Below are 23,695 nucleotides of genomic sequence, written 5' to 3'. Positions count from 1 at the left end.
TTTTATCACAATCACTACACTTCACCACTAATGACATTTTTAACGTTGTTCTACAGAGAAGAAATCAGAAAAATTCTTGGAGCTTCGGGCAGAAAGGGCCACAGACAGCGTTAACAGTTGATCTCTGTAATTCATCAAGGGAAGTCACTGGCATACTCAAAAAAGTCCAGAAAAAAAAAACGAAATAAAAGCCAAGCAAAAAGACAAAAATGGGAAAAAACGATGGCGACTGGTTTCCTCTTTCAAGCATATTTTTTTTAAAAAAGGAAAGGAGTGTTGTAGCAACGCATAATGTAATAATGGCTCATAATGTAATAACAGCTCATAGTGCAATAACTTACATGTAATAAAAGTTCATCATGTAATAATCCACTAATAATTTAATAAAATCATGTGCATAACTTAACAGTTTTGCACATAATGTAATGCAACAATTGTATTACATTATGAGCCTTACTGGTGCCGGTCATAATCTAATAACAGCTCATAATGTAGCAATAGCTCACATTGTGAGAAAACTGCTGTATTATCATAATGCATTGGTTTTATATAGCACTTTATTAAAGACGCTCAAAGTCGCTTTACACTGGATTCATTACATTATTCATTCGCTCACGCTGGTCCATAAAAGTTATGAACAGAACCGTGATAAAGGGCAGGCCTTACCGAGTCCAACCATCACTGGAAATAGCTCTGACTTAATGCTGGCTACACGGACAAAACTTGTGCTTCTTTCATACAGGGACTGAATGGCCCTTAGCAAGGGCCACCCCGTAGTCCCGGAGCACTACCACAGGATGCGTCTTGGGACACGGTCGTAAGCCTTCTACAAATCCACAAAACACATGTGGACTGGTTGGGCAAACCCCTCGAGGACCCCAGCAAGGGTAAAGAGCTGGTCCTCCTTGATCCGAGGTTTAAAGGTTATGAAGCCATTTTCCCCCACCAACAATAGCACCAGTTAATGTCAGTAGGTCCCCGTCCCCACCAAAAACGGTGTGAGTGAGTTGCTGCCTACCACCCCTGAGGCACTGGACGGTTTGTCAGAATCTTTTCGGAGCTGACTGATTATTATTCCATAGCCTCACCGGTACCCATCAGCTGCTTCCGGAGACCCACAGACCAACCATGCCCTGTAGGCCTCTTTCTTCAGCCTAATGGCTCCCCTCACCTCTGGTGTCCACCAGTTAGTTCGGGGTTTATCGCCTCGACCAGCACCAGGTCGGGTGATAACTGAATACCACTCAGGTTAAGATCAGATTCCTCCCAATCACACCCCTCCAGGTCACGCTGTTTGCAAGCAGTCCAGAGTCCATCCTCGAGCCTCCAAAAAGATTATTGTTGATGATGGCACGAACTGGCACCCCATGTCATAAAGGTTAATTAGCCCTGGTCTAACAGAAGTTTAATTGATAACTCTAAATAAAATGTTGTGCTCCAGAGAGGTTGTATTGTTAAAGCATTTATAATTGTGTGATTCAAAGTCTATGGCACTTATTAACAGTATGTTTCAGCGTTTTTGCACTCACAGAGCCCTTCTGGAGGATTTGATGACTTGCAGCATCCTGAGGAGAACATCGTTTGAAGGAAAAAAAATCTTCAAGTTAAACACATCCAGATCTTCTTCTGATGACAGTAATATAAAGGCCAGAGCTGACCACTGAGCAGGTGAGAGCTTCCTTTCTGAGAGTCTTCCTGAACTCATTAAACATTGGACCTTGTCGGTTAGTGATTTAACCTTCAGTTCATTCAGACAGTGGAAAAGATTAAGACTTCTCTCTGTAGGAAGATCCTCACTGATCTTCTTCTTGATGTACTTCACTGTGTTTATGGTGGTGTTTTGTCTGTTTCTTCTCTCTTTCACCAGGCCATGTAGAAGATTCTGACTAGTTTGGACTGAAAGACCCAGGAGGAAGCGCAGGAAAAGATCCAGGTGTCCATTTGGACTCTGCAAGGCCTTGACCACAGCACACTGGTGGAGATGACCCAGGTCAAGTTTGTCAAACCATCTACACCAAAGGGATGATTTTTGTGATTTTTCCAACAGATTGACACCATGATTAATGAATTTCATGTGGACATGAAGAGCAGCCAGAAACTCCTGAACGCTCAGATGGACGAAGCAGAACACCTTACTCTGGTACAGGCCTCTCTCCTCTTTAAAGATCTGTGTGAACATTCCTGAGTAAACTGAGGCCGCTGTGGTATCGATGCTATACTCTGTCAGGTCTGATTCATAGAAGATCAGGTTTCCTTTCTGCAGCTGATCAAAAGCCAGTTTTCCCAGAGACTCAATCATCTTCCTGCTCTCTGGACTCCAGTGTGGATCTGTTTCAGATCCTCCATCATACTTGACCTTCTTCTCTTTTGTCTGAACCACCAGGAAGTGGATGTACATCTCAGTCAGGGTCTTGGGCAGCTCTCCTCCCTCTCTGGTTTTCAACTCATCCTCCAGAACTGTAGCAGTGATCCAGCAGAAGACTGGGATGTGACACATGATGTGGAGGCTTCGTGATGTCTTGATGTGGGAGATAATGGTGCTGGCCTGCTCCTCATCTCTGAACCTCTTCCTGAAGTACTCCTCCTTCTGGGGGTTAGTGAACCCTCTGACCTCTGTCACCATGTCAACACACTCAGGAGGGATCTGACTGGCTGCTGCAGGTCGTGTGGTTATCCAGAGGCGAGCAGAGGGAAGCAGTTTCCCCCTGATGAGGTTTGTCAGCAGCACATTCACTGAGGTGGACTCTGTAACATCAGTCAGGATCTTAGTGTTGTGGAAGTCCAGAGGAAGTCGACACTCATCCAGACCGTCAAAGATGAACACAACCTGGAAGTCTTCAAAGCTGCAGATTCCTGCTTCTTTGGTTTCAGTGAAGAAGTGATGAACAAGTTCCACCAAGCTGAACTTTTTCTCTTTCACCACATTCAACTCTCTGAAAGTGAATGGAAAAATGAAGTGGATGTCCTGGTTGGCTTTGTCTTCAGCCCAGTCCAGAGTGAACTTCTGTGTTAAGACTGTTTTCCCAATGCCAGCCACTCCCTTTGTCATCACTGTTCTGATTGGTTCATTCCTACAAGCTGTCATCTCTGCATTAAAGATGTTTTCACATTTTATTTTTTTTTCCAGTTCATCTGTTTTCCTGGAAGCTGCTTCAATCTGTATGACCTCATGTTCATCATTGACCTCTGATGATTCTCCCTCTGTGATGTAGAGCTCTGTGTAGATCTCATTCAGAAAGGTTGAGTTTCCTGCTTTAGCAATCCCCTCAAACACACACCGGAACTTCTTCTTTCGATGTAATTTGAGTTTACGTTGACACAGTCCAGAAGATGTTCCTGAATGAACAAATAGCACTTGTTATTAATGAAGGATTAAATAAACTTTAAATGTTATAGCAATCTTATTACAGATATTTCAGTGTGACTGCTATAGTTTACCCCTCTGTTGTGCTCAACCTGGCTACATGTGAGTACATGTAACCCAGCTGAATAAATTGAATAAACATCAAAATTTAGTTTAAACAACTGAATTAGATCGACTTAAGTTGTAAGTTGATGCTTTTATGTTGTTACACCAATGGGATTTCCTTGAATCTTTTCTTCTGTTAATTGCATCCACTCTCTAGTGATTTGTACAGGACATTGACAATTGACTTCTTATTTCATGAACAATTCTTTTGAGATACAGGAAAGAGTCACTATGTTTGGGGGAAGCCATGGCTTGGAGTAAGAACAAGAGTGTTGTATAAGTTAAGAACAATATTAAATATAGCCAGTTTCTTAAGTCAAGCAGTCGTAAGAAAAAATTATGGTGAGCCAGCCGCTTCAGATGAAAGGACCTCGGATCTATGATTCTTCATAAAACCTGGATGGACTGTCTGCCTCGTGGTAGGATTGTGCCAGTGACCCAGTTTGGTACCAGCCAAACACACAATTGAACGAGAGTGCACTCTGAGCCATTAGACTTTGATTTATTAGACTTTGACCCAGTTCATCTATGAAAGATCAGACCTCCATCAGGTCTAAAATGTCTACAGTTAATTGGACCTACCCATCTTTTAGGACTTTGACCATCAAACTGATGGAACTGTGGACAATTAAACCAAAGCACAGTCCCTATTCTTTTTTGTATTGTTTAAAGGGCTCATATATATTGTAATCTTACTATTCAACAGACGGTCAGCCAGCTCCTCTTGCTTTATTTTCCTCATGTAGTGCAGAGTGATGTTCAGCACAGCCTCTGTGAATTTTCTCTTCTGCACTTTATCTTCACCATCCACCTCCTCAGTTTTCTTCTGGCTCTTTAATGTTTCTGGATCCTGACTCAGAAGATGCTGGAAATTCTTCAACTCATCCATCACAAAGTTCACAATGTTGTCTTTGAGTATCTGCAACAACATTTACACAAAACTGTTCATTAACAGATACTACTGTATTTTTTTTTTTTTTTTTTACCAGAACATATAAACCAGTTGTTGTTCTACACTGATGGGCTTAACTTCATAAGGGCAGATGCACGTTTGCTGGAAAGTGTAGGAATTATACACACAAGAAAATGTTTTTTTTTTTAAATAAAATAATAAATGATGATCAAGATCATTGTCCAAGAATGCCTCTCTTCCATAGAGAGAAGGGGTCACAAGACCAAATGCAGAGGGATCATCACAAAGCACAAAGCATTTATAAGAATGTCTCATGATCCTGAGGGAGGTTGGGGACATTGATTCTGAGTGGGTCATGTTCAAATCCGCCTTTGCAGAAGCAGTTAGTGGGAGTTATGGTCAGAAGGTTGATGGTGCCTATTGTGGCAGCAACTCTCCAACCCACTGGTGGACACAAGTAAAGAGGGAAGATGTCAAGCTGAAGAAGGAGGCCTCACAGACCTGGGGCCTCATGTATTAAAGTTGCGTGCGCCCAGAAATGTGGCATACGCCCACGTCCATGTCAACATTCAGATGTATCAAAAGTGAATTGACCATGGAAATGACCTCCGCCAACATCACATGCCGGTTTCCACAGCTATTGTTCCTTTGGCGACACTAAGAGGTGATGCTGCGGAACTGTCAATAATGTTAAATCAAGTAGTTCTCAGAGCAATGTGCACATCAGAGACACATTAATGGGCAATTAACACACATGTGTTTGCAACCATGGGTATAAAAGCATGTGCAAAGTGATGAATAAAATGGTATCAACAATGGCAGCCTTGGCTTTGTTAGAAGACCACGCAAAAATGCATTAACATTAGGTGTGAGAGAGTGTTTAGAGAACGCGAAGATCTACTCACAAGTGACTACAACTGACTCATGAGTCGTTTCGTTTACCGAGGCCAGTATTACTCGAGCTGTGCAGAGAGCTGCAGCCCTAGAGCACAACACAGCACGGAGCCAGGGGTTGTCCTACCCACACAGGTGCTGACCACTCTGGGGTTCCTGGCAACAGGGGCTTTCCAACAGGAACTGGCCGACCATCCAGGAGTGTGTCAGTCAATCCTGAGCTGAGCCATGCCAGCTGTGTGGGACGGGATCATCTGAATGCCATCCAGGAAAATCAAATTCCCATACAATGCTGTTGAACAGGCCAATATTAAAGCACAATTTGCAGCACCATCACAGAATGAATTTGTTTTTGTCAACAGGAAACATTTTAATTCCGTAAATGTTCAAATAATATGTGATGCGCAAATGCAACTCACTAACATCATGACAAGGTGCCCTGGTTCAACGCATCACTCGTTCATTCTGACCAACAGCATGATTGGGAACAGGCTGGAGGCTGATACAGTGCGCAATGGGTGGCTTCTCGGTGAGTAAATAATTTATCCGTTAATAAAGTTGTTTTGTCCTTTGTGTTCGTTTCCCACTAAAGCACCTATAATTACAAAAAGGTCAGTGTGATTCATTCAAGTGGTGTATGAACAAAGGACACTAAATCTATTTTACAAGTTTTCTGCCTTTATTTGACCTCAGGGGGCCATGGCTACCCCCTGAGAACGTAGATAGTGATCCCTCTCACCAACCCCGGCACCGATTGATTTCCGCATGTGCGCACTGCTCCGACCCCACGGCATTAACAGCGTCACACACACGCTCCCACACACTTTTCTTTCTTTTTGTTTTTATGCCTGACAACAGGCTACCAAATAGAATATCAGTGCGAAACCTGATCATGCAGAGTGGGGAATCTGCGATGCAGACCCTATTTAAATTAATTTAAATTGGGGCGTGGACAGGGAGGAGTTTGATACTTCTACATGTGTGCTCAATTCCACATTGATTGGGATGTACAAAGGAAAAGTGCTTGGATCCATGCTTACGCACACTTTGATACATCAGATTTTTGGGGGGCAGACGCCAGTTTCTGGTTTTTAGCGCACGCCATGTTTCAGTGAGAAATCCATGTAAGTCTTTGTACATGAGGCCCTTGGTCTGCCCAGGGAACTCAGGAAACAGCGGGCAGGTACCGTGAGGCCAGACGTTTAGGGTTAAGGTCTCAGAAGTAAAAACTCGAGTGTGGGTGTTAGGAGATGTAATGGAGAAGGACTTTCAGTTGGAGGAAAAGCAGGGCTTAGTTCAGGTTGTGCTTAGTCTGGGGGGAAAACTGCTGACCCAGACTTGGGATAATGTTGGGCAGTGGAAAAAGCGCTTGGAGGGATCTAGTAAACCCTACGAACCATAATACCATGTCCTCGAGGAACATGATAGAGTCTGAGGACTTGGACAAAGCCTCATGCATAATCCTGGCAGAGGTCACTGTGGTAGTGGAAAGGTGCCAGAAGTTGGTCTGTCCTGGCAGAGCCGTCCAGTCAATTTATAACTTAGATGAGAGTTGTGTCCCTATCCTCACCACAAGTCAAGCATGTTTAAAGCAGGTGTTTGACTCAACCAAGGCTGTCCCTTCTCTCCTTTGCAGCTAAGGCGAGGAGAGTGTTGTGTATGGGTACTTTAGAATCATTTCTTTTTGCAGAGGATGTGGTTTTCTTTAACATGACACATGACACACCAGTCAGTGGTTGCAAAGGACTTTCTACAAAATATTGAAACATTTTATTTATGACTGTATTAATTTTTCCACATATATCGGAGGCCTTGAACTGTGGGGACTGTGCATTAAAATGAGCAACTCTAAATATTATATTTTTGTTCAGCCCTTTGAATGAAAGCCTGCACTTTAAGACCATATTCATTATAAAATGAACATGTTTTGGTAACTACTCAAAATAACTAAAATTGTGTCAACACAAAAAAATTGTATCAACGCACTGCTTAGCAGTGCCCTGACTCTTAACATTTGAACTAGATGGATGTGTTCCATCTACTGCAGCTGAATTACCTGTGTTTTCAAGAGTGTGTGTCATGTGTGGCACAAGATGTGTGTCAAAAAAGGACAATGTGCAAAGCACAGCCAATTTGTGTTGCTCTATAAAACCAGTATGTTCATTAAGCATTAGGTTTGTAGATTTTTATGTAAAAGCTGGGTTTCTATATACACACCATAAATATAGAGTCCAGGTTTGTTGACTGCTCCAGTTTGGGATCTTTTGAATACTCTTGAACTCTGTGGATGAAATATAACAGAAATATAACAGGTAACATCAATGACAGCTAGAACACCATTCCTGGTGAATGCTGATACGTACCCCTCAGAATTATTTTTACATTTTATACATAAAAACAATTCAATACATCAGTTAATTTTTACAGAAATGCAGAGAGTACATAAAGGGAAACCAAAAAAATGGAAAGTGAAATATTATACTTTTTTAGTTAAGAAAATGAGACAGCAAATGCCCATTGTCATAGATGACAATGGATATGCATTAATTCACAAATAATCTGTCAGGAAATTCATTAAACAGTAGCTCAGTACAACCAGTCAGTGAAAAGTGGTTGTACATAGGCTTGGGCGGTGTAGTGAAAATATTGTGTGCCATTGTACGCCAAAATACTGGTGATATGTTTTTAATACCGTCAAAAATAAATATATTTGCAGAACTTACTATACGGAAACGACTATGATGTCATTTTATCATAGTACAGCGCCAGACACCAGTAGATGGCAGTATGCGGGGAAACAGACAGCTGCAACAGTTGGCCCAGTCATAAGAACTGGCCAACTCATACAATGTTAATTGATTTCTGCTGGCTTTGTTGGCATTTGCTCTTTTCTCATTCTTATTAATGTGTGGTTTTATCTACAACATTAATATACTTGATTGCTTGGCACTGAGTTCAAAAATATGTCATTCTGGCAGTTTAAATACGTTTCAACCGTTTGTCTTATATTGTCAAATATGGAATATCTAAAACATAACACACTAAAACATAAATTGCTACAGAATGTGAAGAACATATGAAATATACCTTACAATAGAATTTAAAAAACACACACAAAAACATAAAACCGGCATACTGGGGCATTCAGTCACACAATGGTGACATCAATGAATGGTAACTCTAACAACAACAAACAAAATAAGAAAACATATCTACTTACTTTGTTTCAGAAGAACATTGTCCTTTAAAATGAAGTGGTAGCTCCATGGACCTGTCACTCTTCATGGACACACAGCTGGGTGGAGGAGAGTCCGTGCTCTCCCCTTTCTCTGACCTTCAACACAACACATACCACATTGACTCTGATGAATTTGACTCTGAGTGATTTGAGTATTGAACTCTGTTATGAAGAACAACGAACAGTTACAGTCCCTGGATTAATTTCATTCTGCTATCATATTTTATATTTGTGTAAATTCTGTTGAGTTATGGCCAAAATCCAACTGGATGTTTGTGTGAAATAAAATAATAATAATATTAATAATAATAACAATAATAATAATAATAATAATAATAATAATAATAATAATAATAATAATAATAATAATAATAAATCAAGTTAATGAGCCTTATGTAAGGGAAGAGAAGACAGAGAAATAATAATAATAAAAAGATTAAAAGTGTGTGCCTTTTGACTTACTTAGTTTCAGAAGAACATTGTCCTTTAAAATGAAGTGGTAGCTCCATGGACCTGTCACTCTTCATGGACACACAGCTGGGTGTAGGAGAGTCCATCCTCTCTCGTTTCTACTTTATTCAAACTAAATAAAGTAACAGAGAGAAAAGTTATTCAGTTTGTACTAAGAGGTATTATCGACCACATCTGAGGTGATTCTGTGCATAATGTTGGTCGTTGGCTAATTTATTTATCAACCATTTTTTAAAGAGATGAAAGTTAATACAACTCTAACATACTGGACAGATTTCAGAGTTTTCTTTCCTCTGTGTTTCTCTTCCTTGATTTCAGGTATCTGAAGGCGGAGCTAAGCTCTTATCACAGATGTGTCACACCTGAACACGTCCGCATATTTTTCTCTGTCAACTGGTTTGTTAAGTCTCTCTGTTTCACTCGCCCACTCACTTATACACTCACTCTCATGCAAACACAGCAGCAGACAGACGTACTGACTGAAGCCTCATTAAAATCTTCATCTTTGTTACTTAAATTATGAATATGATCTACACTAACTACACTACTCCCTCTTTTGTCTCATCTTAAGAGTCAGGCTGTCACATAATTAACTGATTTACTCACTAAAAAGTACAGATCTCTACTTGAGGATGCACAGAGAGTATTTATGGACAGGCTACTGTAATGAATTAGAAATAAATATTATTTGAATTTATTACATGCTTACAAGTTTATTTTGCAAAGTTAAATATGATATTTGCTCTAGGGCGGCACAGTGGCTCTGTGGTTAGCACTGATCCCTCCCAGCGAGACAGTCTAGGTTTGAGTCCAGCCCCTTTATGGGTGGAGTTTGCATGTTCTCCCTGTGTCTGTGTGGGTTTTCCCCAGGTACCCCGCTATCCTCCCACTTTCCCAAGGCTAATTGGTGACTCTAAATTGACCCTAGGTGTGAGTGGTTGTTTGTCTCTGTGTTAGCCCTGAGGTGGACTGGAGACTGTGGACTGTCCAGGGTGGACCCGGCCTCTCGCAGTGAGATTAGATAATTGCTCTGACTAGATTATAATCACGAAACATTTTTGTACCTTACTTAGCATTTCCATTATAAGGTACAGCTATCTGTTATACATGCTTGAGAAAAAAAAACGTACACAGCAATATTATATATTATTAGTTTTTTTTTATCATTTATCAGTTCATCATGTCGACATTGTCTGAGCAAAATAAACTGCGTCACTGCTCTGAAAACGAAAGTAAACCTGTCAAGTGTTCGGAAGAGGTTCCAATAAACTGAAGTAAAACAAAAACAAAACAATATAATACTGCAGATTGGAAACTTTTATAAAGACGTCCTTGAACTTTTACTAATTTATTTACAGCTTCACCACTATCAGATTTTATTTGCAGTGATTTTACCTCATATTAAATGTGATCAGACTTGGTTACACTCTGACGTGTTCCAGGAAACCATCTACATCGACAAACACTCTCACTCAGATGTGACAGAAACCAGCTCAGAATTATTTGGAAAGACATAACTTTTATATTTAACATTAAGGAGAGAAGTGTAAGAAGAGTCCAAATAAACATCAATAAACAACTTAATAACAGTGATGATGTTCTGCGTCCTAATAAGTAAAAGTTTAAATCTTACCTGCACCAGAAGGTGGATCTAAAGTTTAGGCAGAAATCATTCGAGGTTTAATCCTGGGTTCGAGTGTCACCATGGTCATTTGCTTCCGAATGCATGAGTGGAAATGATCAGCAAAATCTGCTACCAGCCCGGAAACAGGTAAAACCAACAGTATAACCCCAGTTTCATCATGAGGAAGTAAAACGTGGTCCCAGCACCCCTCAAAGAGAGTTTATAAAAAAATAATTTTTACCTTTTCTTTTTCTAGTTGTTTTTCTTGAAAAAAAAAAAAGGTTATCTTTGATAAGATGGCAAAAAATGCAGCACAATAGTAGAGAGTATGTGGTTTGAACATGATATTTCAGCAAGGAAATGCCCCCCCCCCCTCTTGTGTTGCAGTGTTATGATCAGCCTCTCTCTCTTTCTCCTCCCCTCTCTCTCTCTACCAAGCTAATAGTGCAGGTTGTCAATCAACCTCTGTGCACAGTTAGAGCTGTTGTTAAGGTTTGGTAGTCATACAGTATGTGTTGAGGTCTTAAGGTTAATACTGCCTGTTAGCTTGTGTGTATCAGCTAATTAATGTCATGTTTACCTGCTAAGAGACTTCAGGGTCTGTTCAGTCCAAAAGGAGAGAAAAAGAGATGATGCTGTCTCTAAGTCAGGGTTGCCAACTTTGTTTTACACTTACTGTTCCTGTACCTCATCTTCTCATTTAAATGCAGTTTCTTTATTTTTTAGTAAATGATAGCTTTGTGACCCAGTAGTTGGACATTAAAGAAATACTCAGTGGTGTAACGTTTTTTTCCCTGATCATAGACTGATGAGGAAGAACTAAACTCCACCTCCACATATGCACAGTGTTATGACTCCTCCTTTTCTACCAGTTGTGGCTCAACTCAGCACTTCCTGCCTGGAACTCATTCTCTCTCTCTTTCTGTCTGAGTGAGCTGAGAACGTGTTGTACAGTTTTTCAGATTATTGTTGTGTATATATTGGTGTGTTATATTTGAGTGAGAAACGTTATACTGTCTAATTGCCCCTAAGAGCAGAAATCGATAGAACCAAAAGGTAATAAAGAAAATGGAATGAGTGTTGTGTTGGTAGAAAGTGATTCAACTCACCACCAGCTGGTGTTTCTCTCTTCACCCGAGTGTCCAGCATCTGTCCTAGGGACTCCCTCACGTCCCTGGAGAACCCCAACATACAGGCAGAAAATTTATCTCCAGCTGGGCAAAAAGCCCACTGTCTTTCTTGCCACAGCACAACTCCAACAAAGTAAAGGGTCCAACCCCTCGACTTTGACAGTAACAGCAAAATCAACTAGAAACTGCTCAGTCCCAACATTACATTTCATATATTTCTTACCCAGACTCTCTAGATGTTGTCTACATCCACCACTGTTTTTCTTGGTTCCTGGGTTCTGTAAGGCCAGTGGTCCTGATGCCTCTGTTATAACTAAAGAGTAACTCCAAAACAAATGCACCACCTTTGTCGGACAATTTCACTTCCTCCTCCTCTCATTAGACATGACAGTGCGTTTACTTACTAATGGGAAATAATTCTATGTAAATATAAAATATGTTTAGAGAAATCAGTCAACCAAATGAAATAGAAATATTATACTTTGGTATTTGTTTATTCTGGAAAATTATATTACGTATCTGTGCATATATACAATATTACGTATTACATATCCGTGTTTACAACCTCATTTCAGTTACTGAATTAATATAGACTGATACAACAATGAAGAATGTGGAGTGATTTATGGTCCAGGAAGTTGTCCGCTATCTAGAGTCACTATAGATGCAGAATATAGTGCAAAATCAAACACCAAACACACAAGCAAGTGAGCAAACACACACAGGAAACAGGAGAAGAAATTAGAGGACAGGTGCTCAGTGCATCATGGGAAGTCCCCAGCAGCCTAGGCCTATAGCAGCATAACTAAGGGATGTTTCAGGGTCACATGACAAACTGATAACTGCAGCCTCGGCCTCCCATTCTACATTTTTGTGATCAATTTCTTTTATTTTTTTAATTTGTTCATAGCTTACACCCCAACATGATGGGACCAGGGCAGAGAACCTTGGAAAAATAAATAATATATACACAAAAAAAAAAAAAAAAAACACATACGCACAAAGACGCACACCACCCAAACCACCTCCCCCTCCCTCTGCCATCCAGGGATCCATGACCCTCACATTGACCAAACAGACATCTCTCATAAAAAAAAGGAGAACATCTCTGAAAAAACAGAACTGAACAAGTGCTACCTCCTCCATCATGATGATATCATAATACCAGCACAGTATATCCACATGATATATACATATACAGACAGAATAACCAAAAGCAGTGTATATATAATATGTGCATGTGCAATGTGTGCACAACATTCAAAACATAGTACTAAAATAAAGAAAGTGCAGGCCGTGGATAAGGTAGACCATAAATATTTACAGTATTTTACAGTAATTTTCTCTAATTATTTGATGTTTTAGCATAATGTAAGCGAGCTCAACAACAGATGCTTGTCATTTACAGTTAGCTTTAAGGACGAGGTGTCATTGAGTAAAGGCAAACACTGAGTAAGGGATGGCCTTTCCAATTATTTTCGACATGATACTCGAGACATTGTTCCAGAGTCTATTGACCTCTGGACACTGAATAAAACCATATGATTGAATATAGCAATAGTCTGTCTAGACAATGAGCAACAACGGGCTACTTCTCAATTAAAAGAGGCTAATTGAAATAAGGAGAAGGAGCAAAAAATGTATTTTGAATTTTATAGTTAGAAGGTAGGAAACTATTGGCTCAAAATCTTGTTTTTTCCTCTCCCATTCTACATTTCATGTTGTGATATAATTTTAAATTTCATTGGTCTGTTTTTTACAATGGAGTTTTCTTTAATAATGATATACACGATGAGATTGTGGATTGGAAAGGAGACTGAATGCAGCGAGCTGTGTGGATATTTGTCTACAGCTCACAAAATATAGGAGTTGTATCCATATGCAAATCCAGGGTAGAGAGGTTCAGTGAATGTGGAGTGGAAGGTGTGGAGAGGATACAGTTTGTCATCAACAACTTCGTAGAAGGAGATGATTCCAGCAGAGTAGTTCACATACACTCCTACTCTGTTAGGTACACATTGGAATGGGAATGGGAGCTCCATTTCTGTTTTCTTGTTGTGCCAGGCAGAGAAACCCTTCTCAGAGCACTGCAGACTCCAGGACTGACTATTCCTCCCAAACCAACAATCATCTTCGTTTTCACTGCCTCTGATTGTTTTATAAGTCACTGCTACGAGGACCTCTCCTACACATTCAACCTCCCAGTAACAGCGATCAGTCACTGCATCTGTACACAGAACGTGAGAGTGGTACAAGGTCTCTGGAAGGGTGTGAAATGGGCCAGATACCTGCCGGTGTTTTGTCTCTGAGCCCTGTGTGAGTTTACAGATATCTGAAAACAGTAGATTTATTTGTTATATTTATTTCCATGTCAACAGATGACGGGTTAGTATTTTTGTTAACACACACTTACACTTTCTCAGACCAGGTTTCATTGTCTGCTTTCCCCCATGGTCCACCCTAAAAATAAAGAAACAGCCAAACAGAATGTTTTCTTATCTTAATTTTTAAAGACACACATCAATGAACATTCCCTCTGAAGCTTTTTCCCTCCGATATGAATTCTATCACAGTTTAAAATGAATAAATGTTGTGTGTTCATACCTGAGTGTGTCCAGTCTCCAGTGTGGATTCTCTTTTATATCAGACAGCAGCTTCACTCCTGAGTCTCCTAGATGATTGTAGCTCAGGTCCAGTTCTCTCAGATGAGAGGGGTTAGAGGTCAGAGCCGAGGCCAGAAAAGAACAGCCCTCCTTAGTGACCTGACAACCTGATAACCTACAGAGATAAACAGTAGGTCATAGCACTTTATCTGCCATGTACTGGTAGCGAAAGTCAATACACTTGTTTATTTATTCTTATTAACATTTCTAGTTTGATGTGACATGCACATTTAACAAATTCACAAGCATTTGTTTGAGGACATTGGGATTTCATCGTTTCCAATTCTGCTTTTGCATTAAAATAATTTATACATAGTTTTCTATTTTGGTACACATTGGGGACTTAAGTTATAATATACAGAGAAGTAATCCCTCTGTCTTCATCAATTTCTTTTCAAAAACTACTTCCAGTTCAAAGTTTTTAGATTCCACTAATGCCAAAAGATCTTAATCTTCCTTTTGCCTTCAGAACTGTATTAATTCTTTGTGGCTTTCAATAAGCTGTTGGAAACATGCCTCAGAGATCTTGATCCATATTGACATGATAGCATCACGCAGTTGCTGCAGATTTGTCGGCTGCACATCTACCATTTAGACTTAGACTTTAATGATCCACAAGGGAAATTACTTTGTCACCATAGCTTTATTGCATAAAAAACCGCAAGAAAGATCATACAGTCCATTGGTCCTGCTGCCAAAGACCTCATGTTCCCCATGATGACAGACAGCACCTTCTCCGGTCATCCTCCTCCTGGCATTTCAACCATGCTCAATTTGTACTAAGAAACCAGCAGCAGCCTGAACCGTTGATACAAGGAAGGATGGATCCATGCTTTCATGTTGTTTACGCCAAATTCTGAGCCTGATATCTGAATGTTGCAGCTGAAATCGAGACTCGAACCTTCTATTGTCCAGTGTTGGTGAGCCTGTGTGAACTGTAGTCTCAGTTTCCTGTTCTTAGCTGACAGGAGTGGCCCCCGGTGTGGTCTCCTGCTGCTGTAGCCCATCTTCTTCAAGGTTGGACGTTGTGCGTTCAGAGATGGTATTCTACATTCCTTGGTTGGAACCAGTGGTAATTTAAATTACTGTTGCATTTCTATCACTTCCAACCAGTCTGTCCATTCTCCTCTGACCTCTCTCACTGGATATTTTCTCTTTTCGGACCATTCTCTCTAAACCCTACAGATGGTTGTGCATAAAAATCAACAGTTTTTGAAATACTCAGACCAGACGTCTGGCAGCAACAACCATAAAACATGCTCTGTTTGAACTTCAGCAAGTTGTCTTGATCACCTCTACATGAATAAATGCATTGAATTGCAGCCATGTGATTGGCTGATCAACTATTTGTGTTAACAAGCAATTGAACAGGTGTACCTAATAAAGTAGCAAGAGGGTGTATATGTCAATTGGTTTAAACACTGAACAAAGCATCAAATCATCAGTTAAACAGATAAACTACTGACTCCTGACCTGAGAGTTTCCAGTAGACAGTGTGGACTCTTCAGTCCATCACAAAGAAGCTTCACTCCTGAATCCTTCAGGTCGTTATCACTCAGGTCCAACTCTCTCAGACAAGAGGACTGGGAGCTGAGCACTAAGGCCAGAGCTCCACAGCTTTTCTTTGACAGATTACAACCACTCAACCTGAAGAGAAGAAAGCAAGGGGACATCATGAGGTTTCCTGTCAGTAGCTGATCCATGTTTATCACAATCACTACACTTCACCACTAATGACATTTTTAACGTTGTTCTACAGAGAAGAAATCAGAAAAATTCTTGGAGCTTCGGGCAGAAAGGGCCACAAACAGCGTTAACAGTTGATCTCTGTAATTCATCAAGGGAAGTCACTGGCATACTCAAAAAAGTCCAGAAAAAAAACTAAATAAAAGCCAAGCAAAAAGACAAAAATGGAAAAAAAAACGATGGCGACTGGTTTCCTCTTTCAAGCGTATTTTTTTAAAAAAAGGAAAGGAGTGTTGTAGCCACGCATAATGTAATAATGGGTAATAATGTAATAACAGCTCATAGCGCAATAACTTACATGTAATAAAAGTTCATCATGTAATAATCGACTAATAATTTAATAAAACCATGTGCATAACTTAATAACAGTTTTGCACATAATGTAATGCAAAAATGTATTACATTATGAGCCTTACTGGTGCCGGTCATAATCTAATAACAGCTCATAATGTAGTAATGGCTCACATTGTGAGAAAACTGCTGTATTATCATAATGCATTGGTTTTATATAGCACTTTATTAAAGACACTCAAAGTTGCGTTACACTGGATTCATTACATTATTCATTCGCTCACCCTGGTCCATAAAAGTTATGAACAGAACTGTGACAAAGGGCAGGCCTTACCGAGTCCAACCCTCACTGGAAATAGCTCTGACTTAATGCTGGCTACACGGACATAACTTGTGCTTCTTTCATACAGGGACTGAATGGCCCTTAGCAAGGGACCATCCACCCCGTAGTCCCGGAGCACTACCACAGGATGCGTCTTGGGACACGGTCGTAAGCCTTCTACAAATCCACAAAACACATGTGGACCGGTTGGGCAAACCCCTCAAGGACCCTAGCAAGGGTAAAAAGCTGGTCCTCCTTGATCCGAGGTTTAAAGGTTATAAAGCCATTTTCTTCCACCAAAGATAGCACCAGTTAATGTCAGTAGGTCCCCGTCCCCACCAAAAACGGTGTGAGTGAGTTGCTGCCTACCACCCCTGAGGCGCTGGACAGTTTGCCAGAATCTTTTCGGAGCTGACTGATTATTATTCCATAGCCTCACCGGTACCCATCAGCTGCTTCCAGAGACCCACAGACCAACCATGCCCTGTAGGCCTCTTTCTTCAGCCTGATGGCTCCCCTCACCTCTGGTGTCCACCAGCGAGTTCAGGGTTTATCGCCTCGACCAGCACCAGGTCGGCCATGTAACCCTCTCTTCACCCAAGTGTCCAGAACAGGTCACAGGTCAGATGATACATAGTCGTATCATCTGACCTGTGTCTATCCTTGACCTACAACCTAGACCATCATGGTGCCAAGAGCACTGATGAACCACCTTGTGTTCAAACATGATGTTGGTTATGGACAGACTGTGACTCGCACAGAAGTCCAATAACTGAATACCACTCGGGTTAAGATCAGATTCCTCCCAATCACACCCCTCCCGGTCATGCTGTTTGCAAGCAGTCCAGAGTCCATCCTCGAGCCTCCAAAAAGATTATTGTTGATGACGGCACGACATGTCATAAAGGTTGCATAGCCCTGGTCTAACAGAAGTTTAATTAAAACTCTAAATAACATGTTGTGCTCCAGAGAGGTTGTATTGTTAAAGCACTTTATAATTGTGTGATTCAAAGTCTATGCTACTAATTAACAGTATGTTGCAGCGTTTTTGCACTCACACAGCCCTTCTGGAGGATTTGATGACTTGCAGCATCCTGAGGAGAACATCATTTGAAGGAAAAAATTTCTTGAAGTCAAACTCATCCAGATCTTTTTCTGATGACAGTAATGTGAAGACCAGAGCTGACCACTGAGCAGGTGAGAGCTTCTTTACTGAGAGTCTTCCTGAACTCATTAAACATTGGACCTCGTCGGTTAGTGATTCATCCTTCAGTTCATTCAGACAGTGGAAAAGATTAAGACTTCTCTCTGTAGGAAGATCCTCACTGATCTTCTTTTTGATGTACTTCGCTGTGTTTATGGTGGTGTTTTGTCTGTTTCCTCTCTCTTTCACCAGGCCATGTAGAAGATTCTGACTGGTTTGGACTGAAAGACCCAGGAGGAAGCGCAGGAACAGATCCAGGTGTCCATTTGGACTCCGTAAGGCCTTGACCACAGCACATTGGTGGAGATGATCCAGGTCAAGTTTGTCAAACCATCTACACCAAAGGGATGATTTTTGTGATTCTTCCAACAGATTGACACCATGATTAATGAATGTCATGTGGACATGAAGAGCAGCCAGAAATTCCTGAACACTCAGATGGGCGAAGCAGAACACTTTGCCCTGGTACAGTCCTCTCTCCTCTTTAAAGAACTGTGTAAACACTCCTGAGTAAACTGAGGCTGCTCTGATATCGATGCCACACTCTGTCAGGTCTGATTCATAGAAGATCAGGTTTCCTTTCTGCAGCTGATCAAAAGCCAGTTTTCCCAGAGACTCAATCATCTTCCTGGTCTCTGGACTCCAGTGTAGATCTGTCTCAGCTCCTCCATCGTACTTGACCTTCTTCTCTTTTGTCTGAACCACCAGGAAGTGGATGTACATCTCAGTCAGGGTCTTGGGCAGCTCTCCTCTCTCTCTGGTTTTCAACTCATCCTCCAGAACTGTAGCAGCGATCCAGCAGAAGACTGGGATGTGACACATGATGTGGAGGCTTCGTGATGTCTTGATGTGGGAGATGATGCTGCTGGCCTGCTCCTCATCTCTGAACCTCTTCCTGAAGTACTCCTCCTTCTGGGGGTCGGTGAACCCTCTGACCTCTGTCACCATGTCAACACACTCAGGAGGGATCTGATTGGCTGCTGCAGGTCGTGTGGTTATCCAGAGGCGAGCAGAGGGAAGCAGTTTCCCCCTGATGAGGTTTGTCAGCAGCACATCCACTGAGGTGGACTCTGTAACATCAGTCAGGATCTCAGTGTTGTGGAAGTCCAGAGGAGGTCGACACTCATCCAGACCATCAAAGATGAACACAACCTGGAACTCTTCAAAGCTGCAGATTTCTTTGGTTTCAGTGAAGAAGTGATGAACAAGTTCCACCAAGCTGAAGTTTCTCTTTTTCACCACATTCAGCTCTCTGAAAGTGAATGGAAAAATGAAGTGGATGTCCTGGTTGGCTTTGTCTTCAGCCCAGTCCAGAGTGAACTTCTGTGTTAAGACTGTTTTCCCAATGCCAGCCACTCCCTTTGTCATCACTGTTCTGATTGGTTCATTCCTACAAGCTGTCATCTCTGCTTTAAAGATGTTTTCACATTTGATTTTTTTTTCCAGTTCATCTGTTTTCCTGGAAGCTGCTTCAATCTGTCTGACCTCATGTTCATCATTGACCTCTGAGGATTCTCCCTCTGTGATGTAAAGTTCTGTGTAGATCTGATTCAGAACAGATGGGTTTCCTGCTTTAGCAATCCCCTCAAACACACACCGGAACTTCTTCTTTCGATGTGATTTGAGTTTACGTTGACACAGTCCAGAAGATGTTCCTGAATGAACAAATAGCACTTGTTATTAATGACGGATTAAATAAACTTTAAATGTTATAGCAATCTTATTACAGATATTTAAGTGTGACTGCTATAGTTTACCCCTCTGTTGTGCTCAACCTGGCTACATGTGAGTACATGTAACCCAGCTGAATAAATTGAATAAACATCAAAATTTAGTTTAAACAACTGAATTAGATCGACTTAAGTTGTAAGTTGATGCTTTTATGTTGTTACACCAATGGGATTTCCTTGAATCTTTTCTTCTGTTAATTGCATCCACTCTCTAGTGATTTGTACAGGACATTGACAATTGACTTCTTATTTCATGAACAATTCTTTTGAGATACAGGAAAGAGTCACTATGTTTGGGGGAAGCCATGGCTTGGAGTAAGAACAAGAGTGTTGTATAAGTTAAGAACAATATTAAGTATAGCCAGTTTCTTAAGTCAAGCAGTCGTAAGAAAAAATTATGGTGAGCCAGCCGCTTCAGATGAAAGGACCTCGGATCTATGATTCTTCATAAAACCTGGATGGACTGTCTGCCTTGTGGTAGGATTGTGCCAGTGACCCAGTTTGGTACCAGCCAAACACACAATTGAACGAGAGTGCACTCTGAGCCATTAGACTTTGATTTATTAGACTTTGACCCAGTTCATCTATGAAAGATCAGACCTCCATCAGGTCTAAAATGTCTACAGTTAATTGGACCTACCCATCTTTTAGGACTTTGACCATCAAACTGATGGAACTGTGGACAATTAAACCAAAGCACAGTCCCTATTCTTTTTTGTATTGTTTAAAGGGCTCATATATATTGTAATCTTACTATTCAACAGACGGTCAGCCAGCTCCTCTTGCTTTATTTTCCTCATGTAGTGCAGAGTGATGTTCAGCACAGCCTCTGTGAATTTTCTCTTCTGCACTTTATCTTCAGCATCCACCTCCTCAGTTTTCTTCTGGCTCTTTAATGTTTCTGGATCCTGACTCAGAAGATGCTGGAAATTCTTCAACTCATCCATCACAAAGTTCACAATGTTGTCTTTGAGTATCTGCAACAACATTTACACAAAACTGTTCATTAACAGATACTACTGTATTTTTTTATTTATTTTTTTTACCAGAACATATAAACCAGTTGTTGTTCTACACTGATGGGCTTAACTTAATAAGGGCAGATGCACGTTTGCTGGAAAGTGTAGGAATTATACACACAAAAAAATGTTTTTTCGAAATAGAATAATAAATGATGATCAAGGTCATTATCCAAGAATGCCTCTCTTCCATAGAGAGAAGGGGTCACAAGACCAAATGCAGAGGGATCGTCACAAAGCACAAAGCATTTATAAGAATGTCTCATGATCCTGAGGGAGGTTGGGGACATTGATTCGGAGTGGGTCATGTTTAAATCTGCCATTGCAGAAGCAGTTAGTGGGAGTTATGGTCAGAAGGTTGATGGTGCCTATTGTGGCAGCAACTCTCCAACCCACTGGTGGACACAAGTAAAGAGGGAAGATGTCAAGCTGAAGAAGGAGGCCTCACAGACCTGGGGCCTCATGTATTAAAGTTGTGTGCGCCCAGAAATGTGGCATACGCCCACGTCCATGTCAACATTCAGATGTATCAAAAGTGAAAAATGCATTAACATTATGTGTGAGAGAGTGTTTAGAGAACGGGAAGATCTACACACGGGAACAACTGACTCATGAGTTGTTTCGTTTACCGAGGCCAGTATTACTTGAGCTGTGCGCAGAGCTGCAGCCCTAGAGCACAACACAGCATGGAGCCAGGGGTTGTCCTACCCCACACAGGGGCTGACCACTCTGGGGTTCCTGGCAACAGGGGCTTTCCAACAGGAACTGACCAACCGGTCAGGAGTGTGTCAGTCAACCCTGAGCCGAGCCATGCCAGCTGTGTGGGACGGGATCATCTGAATGCCATCCAGGAAAATCAAATTCCACGCAAATGCAGCTCACTAACATCATGACAAGGTGCCCTGGTTCAACGCATCACTCGTTCATTCTGACCAACAGCATGGTTGGGAACAGGCTGGAGGCTGATACAGTGCGCAATGGGTGGCTTCTCGTGAGTAAATAATTTATCCGTTAATAAAGTTGTTTTGTCCTTTGTGTTCATTTCCCACTAAAGCACCTATAATTACAAAAAGGTCAGTGGGATTCATTCAAGTGGTGTATGAACAAAGGACACTAAATCTATTTTACATGTTTTCTGCCTTTATTTGACCTCAGGGGGCCATGGCTACCCCCTGAGAACGTAGATAGTGATCCCTCTCACCAACCCCGGCACCGATTGATTTCCACGTGTGCGCGCTGCTCCGACCCCACGGCATTGACAGCGTCACGCTCCCACACACTTTTCCTTCTTTTTGTGTTTATGCCTGACGACAGGCTACCAAATAGAATATCAGTGCGAAACCTGATTGTGCAGAGTGGGGAATCTGCGATGCAGACCCTATTTAAATTCTTTTAAATTGGTGCGTGGACAGGGAGGAGTTTGGCAGTTCTATATGTGTGCTCAATTCCACATTAATTGGGATGTACAAAGGAAAAGTGCTTGGATCCATGCTTACGCACACTTTGATACATCAGATTTTTTGGGGGCAGACGCCAGTTTCTGGTTTTTAGGGCACGCCATGTTTCAGTGAGAAATCCATGTAAGTCTTTGTACATGAGGCCCTTGGTCTGCCAAGGGAACTCAGGAAACAGCGGGCAGGTACCGTGAGGCCAGATGTTTAGGGTTAAGCTCTGAGAAGTAAAAACTCGAGTGTGGGTGTTAGGAGATGTGATGGAGAAGGACTTTCAGTTGGAGGAAAAGCAGGGCTTAGTTCAGGTTGTGCTTAGTTGGGGGGGAAACTGCAGACTGGGGATAATTTGGGCAGTGGAAAAAGCGCTTGGAGGGATCTAGTAAACCCTGCGAACCCTGATACCATGTCCTCGAGGAACAAGGTAGAGTCTGAGGACTTGGACAAAGCCTCGTGCATAATCCTGGCAGAGGTCACTGTGGTAGTGGCAAGGTGCCAGAAGTTGGTCTGTCCTGGCAGAGCCATCCAGTCAATTTATAAATTAAATGACAGTTGTGTCCCTATCCTCACCACAAGTCAAGCATGTTTAAAGCAGGTGTTTGACTCAACCAAGGCTGTCCCTTCTCTCCTTTGCAGCTAAGCTAAGGAGAGTGTTGTGTATGGGTACTTTAGAATCATTTCTTTTTGCAGAGGATGTGGTTTTCTTTAACATGCACTGGGATAGTTTGCAGCCAATTGTGAAGCGGTTGGGATGAGGGTCAGCACCCCCAAGTCTGAGGCCATGGTGCTCTGCAGATTGTTTCCTCCGGGTTGGAAGCAAGTTCTTGTCCCATGCAAGTGAGTCCAGTGCTGGATTATATATCCCTTCTGGCCTGGTGGATACCCCACAACCACCCAAGGAAAACTGGAATGGGTTGCTGGAGAAAGACACATCTCAAATCTCTGTCTTAGCCTGCTGACACCATGACCTCCATGATGGATGGATGGATGGATGGATGGATGGATGGATGGATGGATGGATGGATGGATGGATGGATGGATGGATGGATGGATGGAAGACACCAGATTTCTAACTGATCATGCTACTTTTCACCTGCTGAAGGTGAAGAACCAGAAATAACAGCTGGAGATAGCTGCAGTACAGGCCTGGTAATGTACCACAAAAGAGCAACACAACCATCTTGGCTGATATCTATGGTTTATGCACTTCAACCAGTCAGTGGTTGCAAAGGACTTTCTACAAAATATTGAAACATTTTATTTATGATTGTATTAATTTTTCCACGCATATCAGAGGCCTTGAACTGTGGGGGCTGTGCATTAAAATTAGCAACTCTAAATATTATATTTTTGTTCAGCCCCTTGAATGAAAGCCTGCACTTTAAGACCATATTCATTGGTTTTTGTGTCAACACAAAAAGATTGTATCAACACACTGCTTAGCAGTGCCCTCTTAACATTTGAACCAGATGGATGTGTTCCATCTACTGCAGCTGAATTGCCAGCGTTTTCAAGAGTGTATGTGGTGTGTGG

At 41.5% G+C, this 23,695-nt stretch overlaps 2 protein-coding genes across 3 annotated transcripts in view; both read right to left on the bottom strand.

Annotated features, from left to right (window-relative positions):
* Positions 1 to 23,695, bottom strand: part of LOC124998664 (NACHT, LRR and PYD domains-containing protein 12-like) — a 50,827-nt gene that overhangs the window by 18,743 nt on the left and 8,389 nt on the right. Inside the window, exons 8-13 of one of the 2 annotated variants that reach the window (XM_047573109.1) lie at positions 20,450 to 20,672; positions 17,820 to 19,620; positions 15,876 to 16,049; positions 14,344 to 14,517; positions 14,153 to 14,199; positions 12,218 to 14,071 (exon numbers count right to left, since the gene is read on the bottom strand). In XM_047573109.1, coding sequence (XP_047429065.1) covers positions 13,593 to 14,071; positions 14,153 to 14,199; positions 14,344 to 14,517; positions 15,876 to 16,049; positions 17,820 to 19,620; positions 20,450 to 20,672 — 2,898 coding nt within the window. In that variant the 3' untranslated portion in view covers positions 12,218 to 13,592. Of the gene's footprint in view, positions 1 to 12,217; positions 14,072 to 14,152; positions 14,200 to 14,343; positions 14,518 to 15,875; positions 16,050 to 17,819; positions 19,621 to 20,449; positions 20,673 to 23,695 lie in introns of those variants that run through there. The other variant, XM_047573108.1, reaches the window with a different exon arrangement.
* Positions 31 to 10,944, bottom strand: LOC124998668 (protein NLRC3-like). Its single transcript, XM_047573120.1, has 6 exons — positions 10,619 to 10,944; positions 8,977 to 9,097; positions 8,497 to 8,610; positions 7,494 to 7,557; positions 4,166 to 4,388; positions 31 to 3,336 (listed from the first exon to the last, which is right to left on the bottom strand). The coding sequence occupies exons 2-6, from the start codon at positions 9,069 to 9,071 to the stop codon at positions 1,526 to 1,528; spliced, it is 2,307 nt and encodes a 768-aa protein (XP_047429076.1). The 5' UTR covers positions 9,072 to 9,097; positions 10,619 to 10,944; the 3' UTR covers positions 31 to 1,525.

The sequence above is a fragment of the Mugil cephalus genome, chromosome 21 (genome assembly GCF_022458985.1).
Source record: "Mugil cephalus isolate CIBA_MC_2020 chromosome 21, CIBA_Mcephalus_1.1, whole genome shotgun sequence".
NCBI lineage: Eukaryota > Metazoa > Chordata > Actinopteri > Mugiliformes > Mugilidae > Mugil > Mugil cephalus.
The sequence above is the reverse complement of the archived record's forward strand: the minus strand, read 5'-3'. Positions and strand labels throughout refer to the sequence as shown.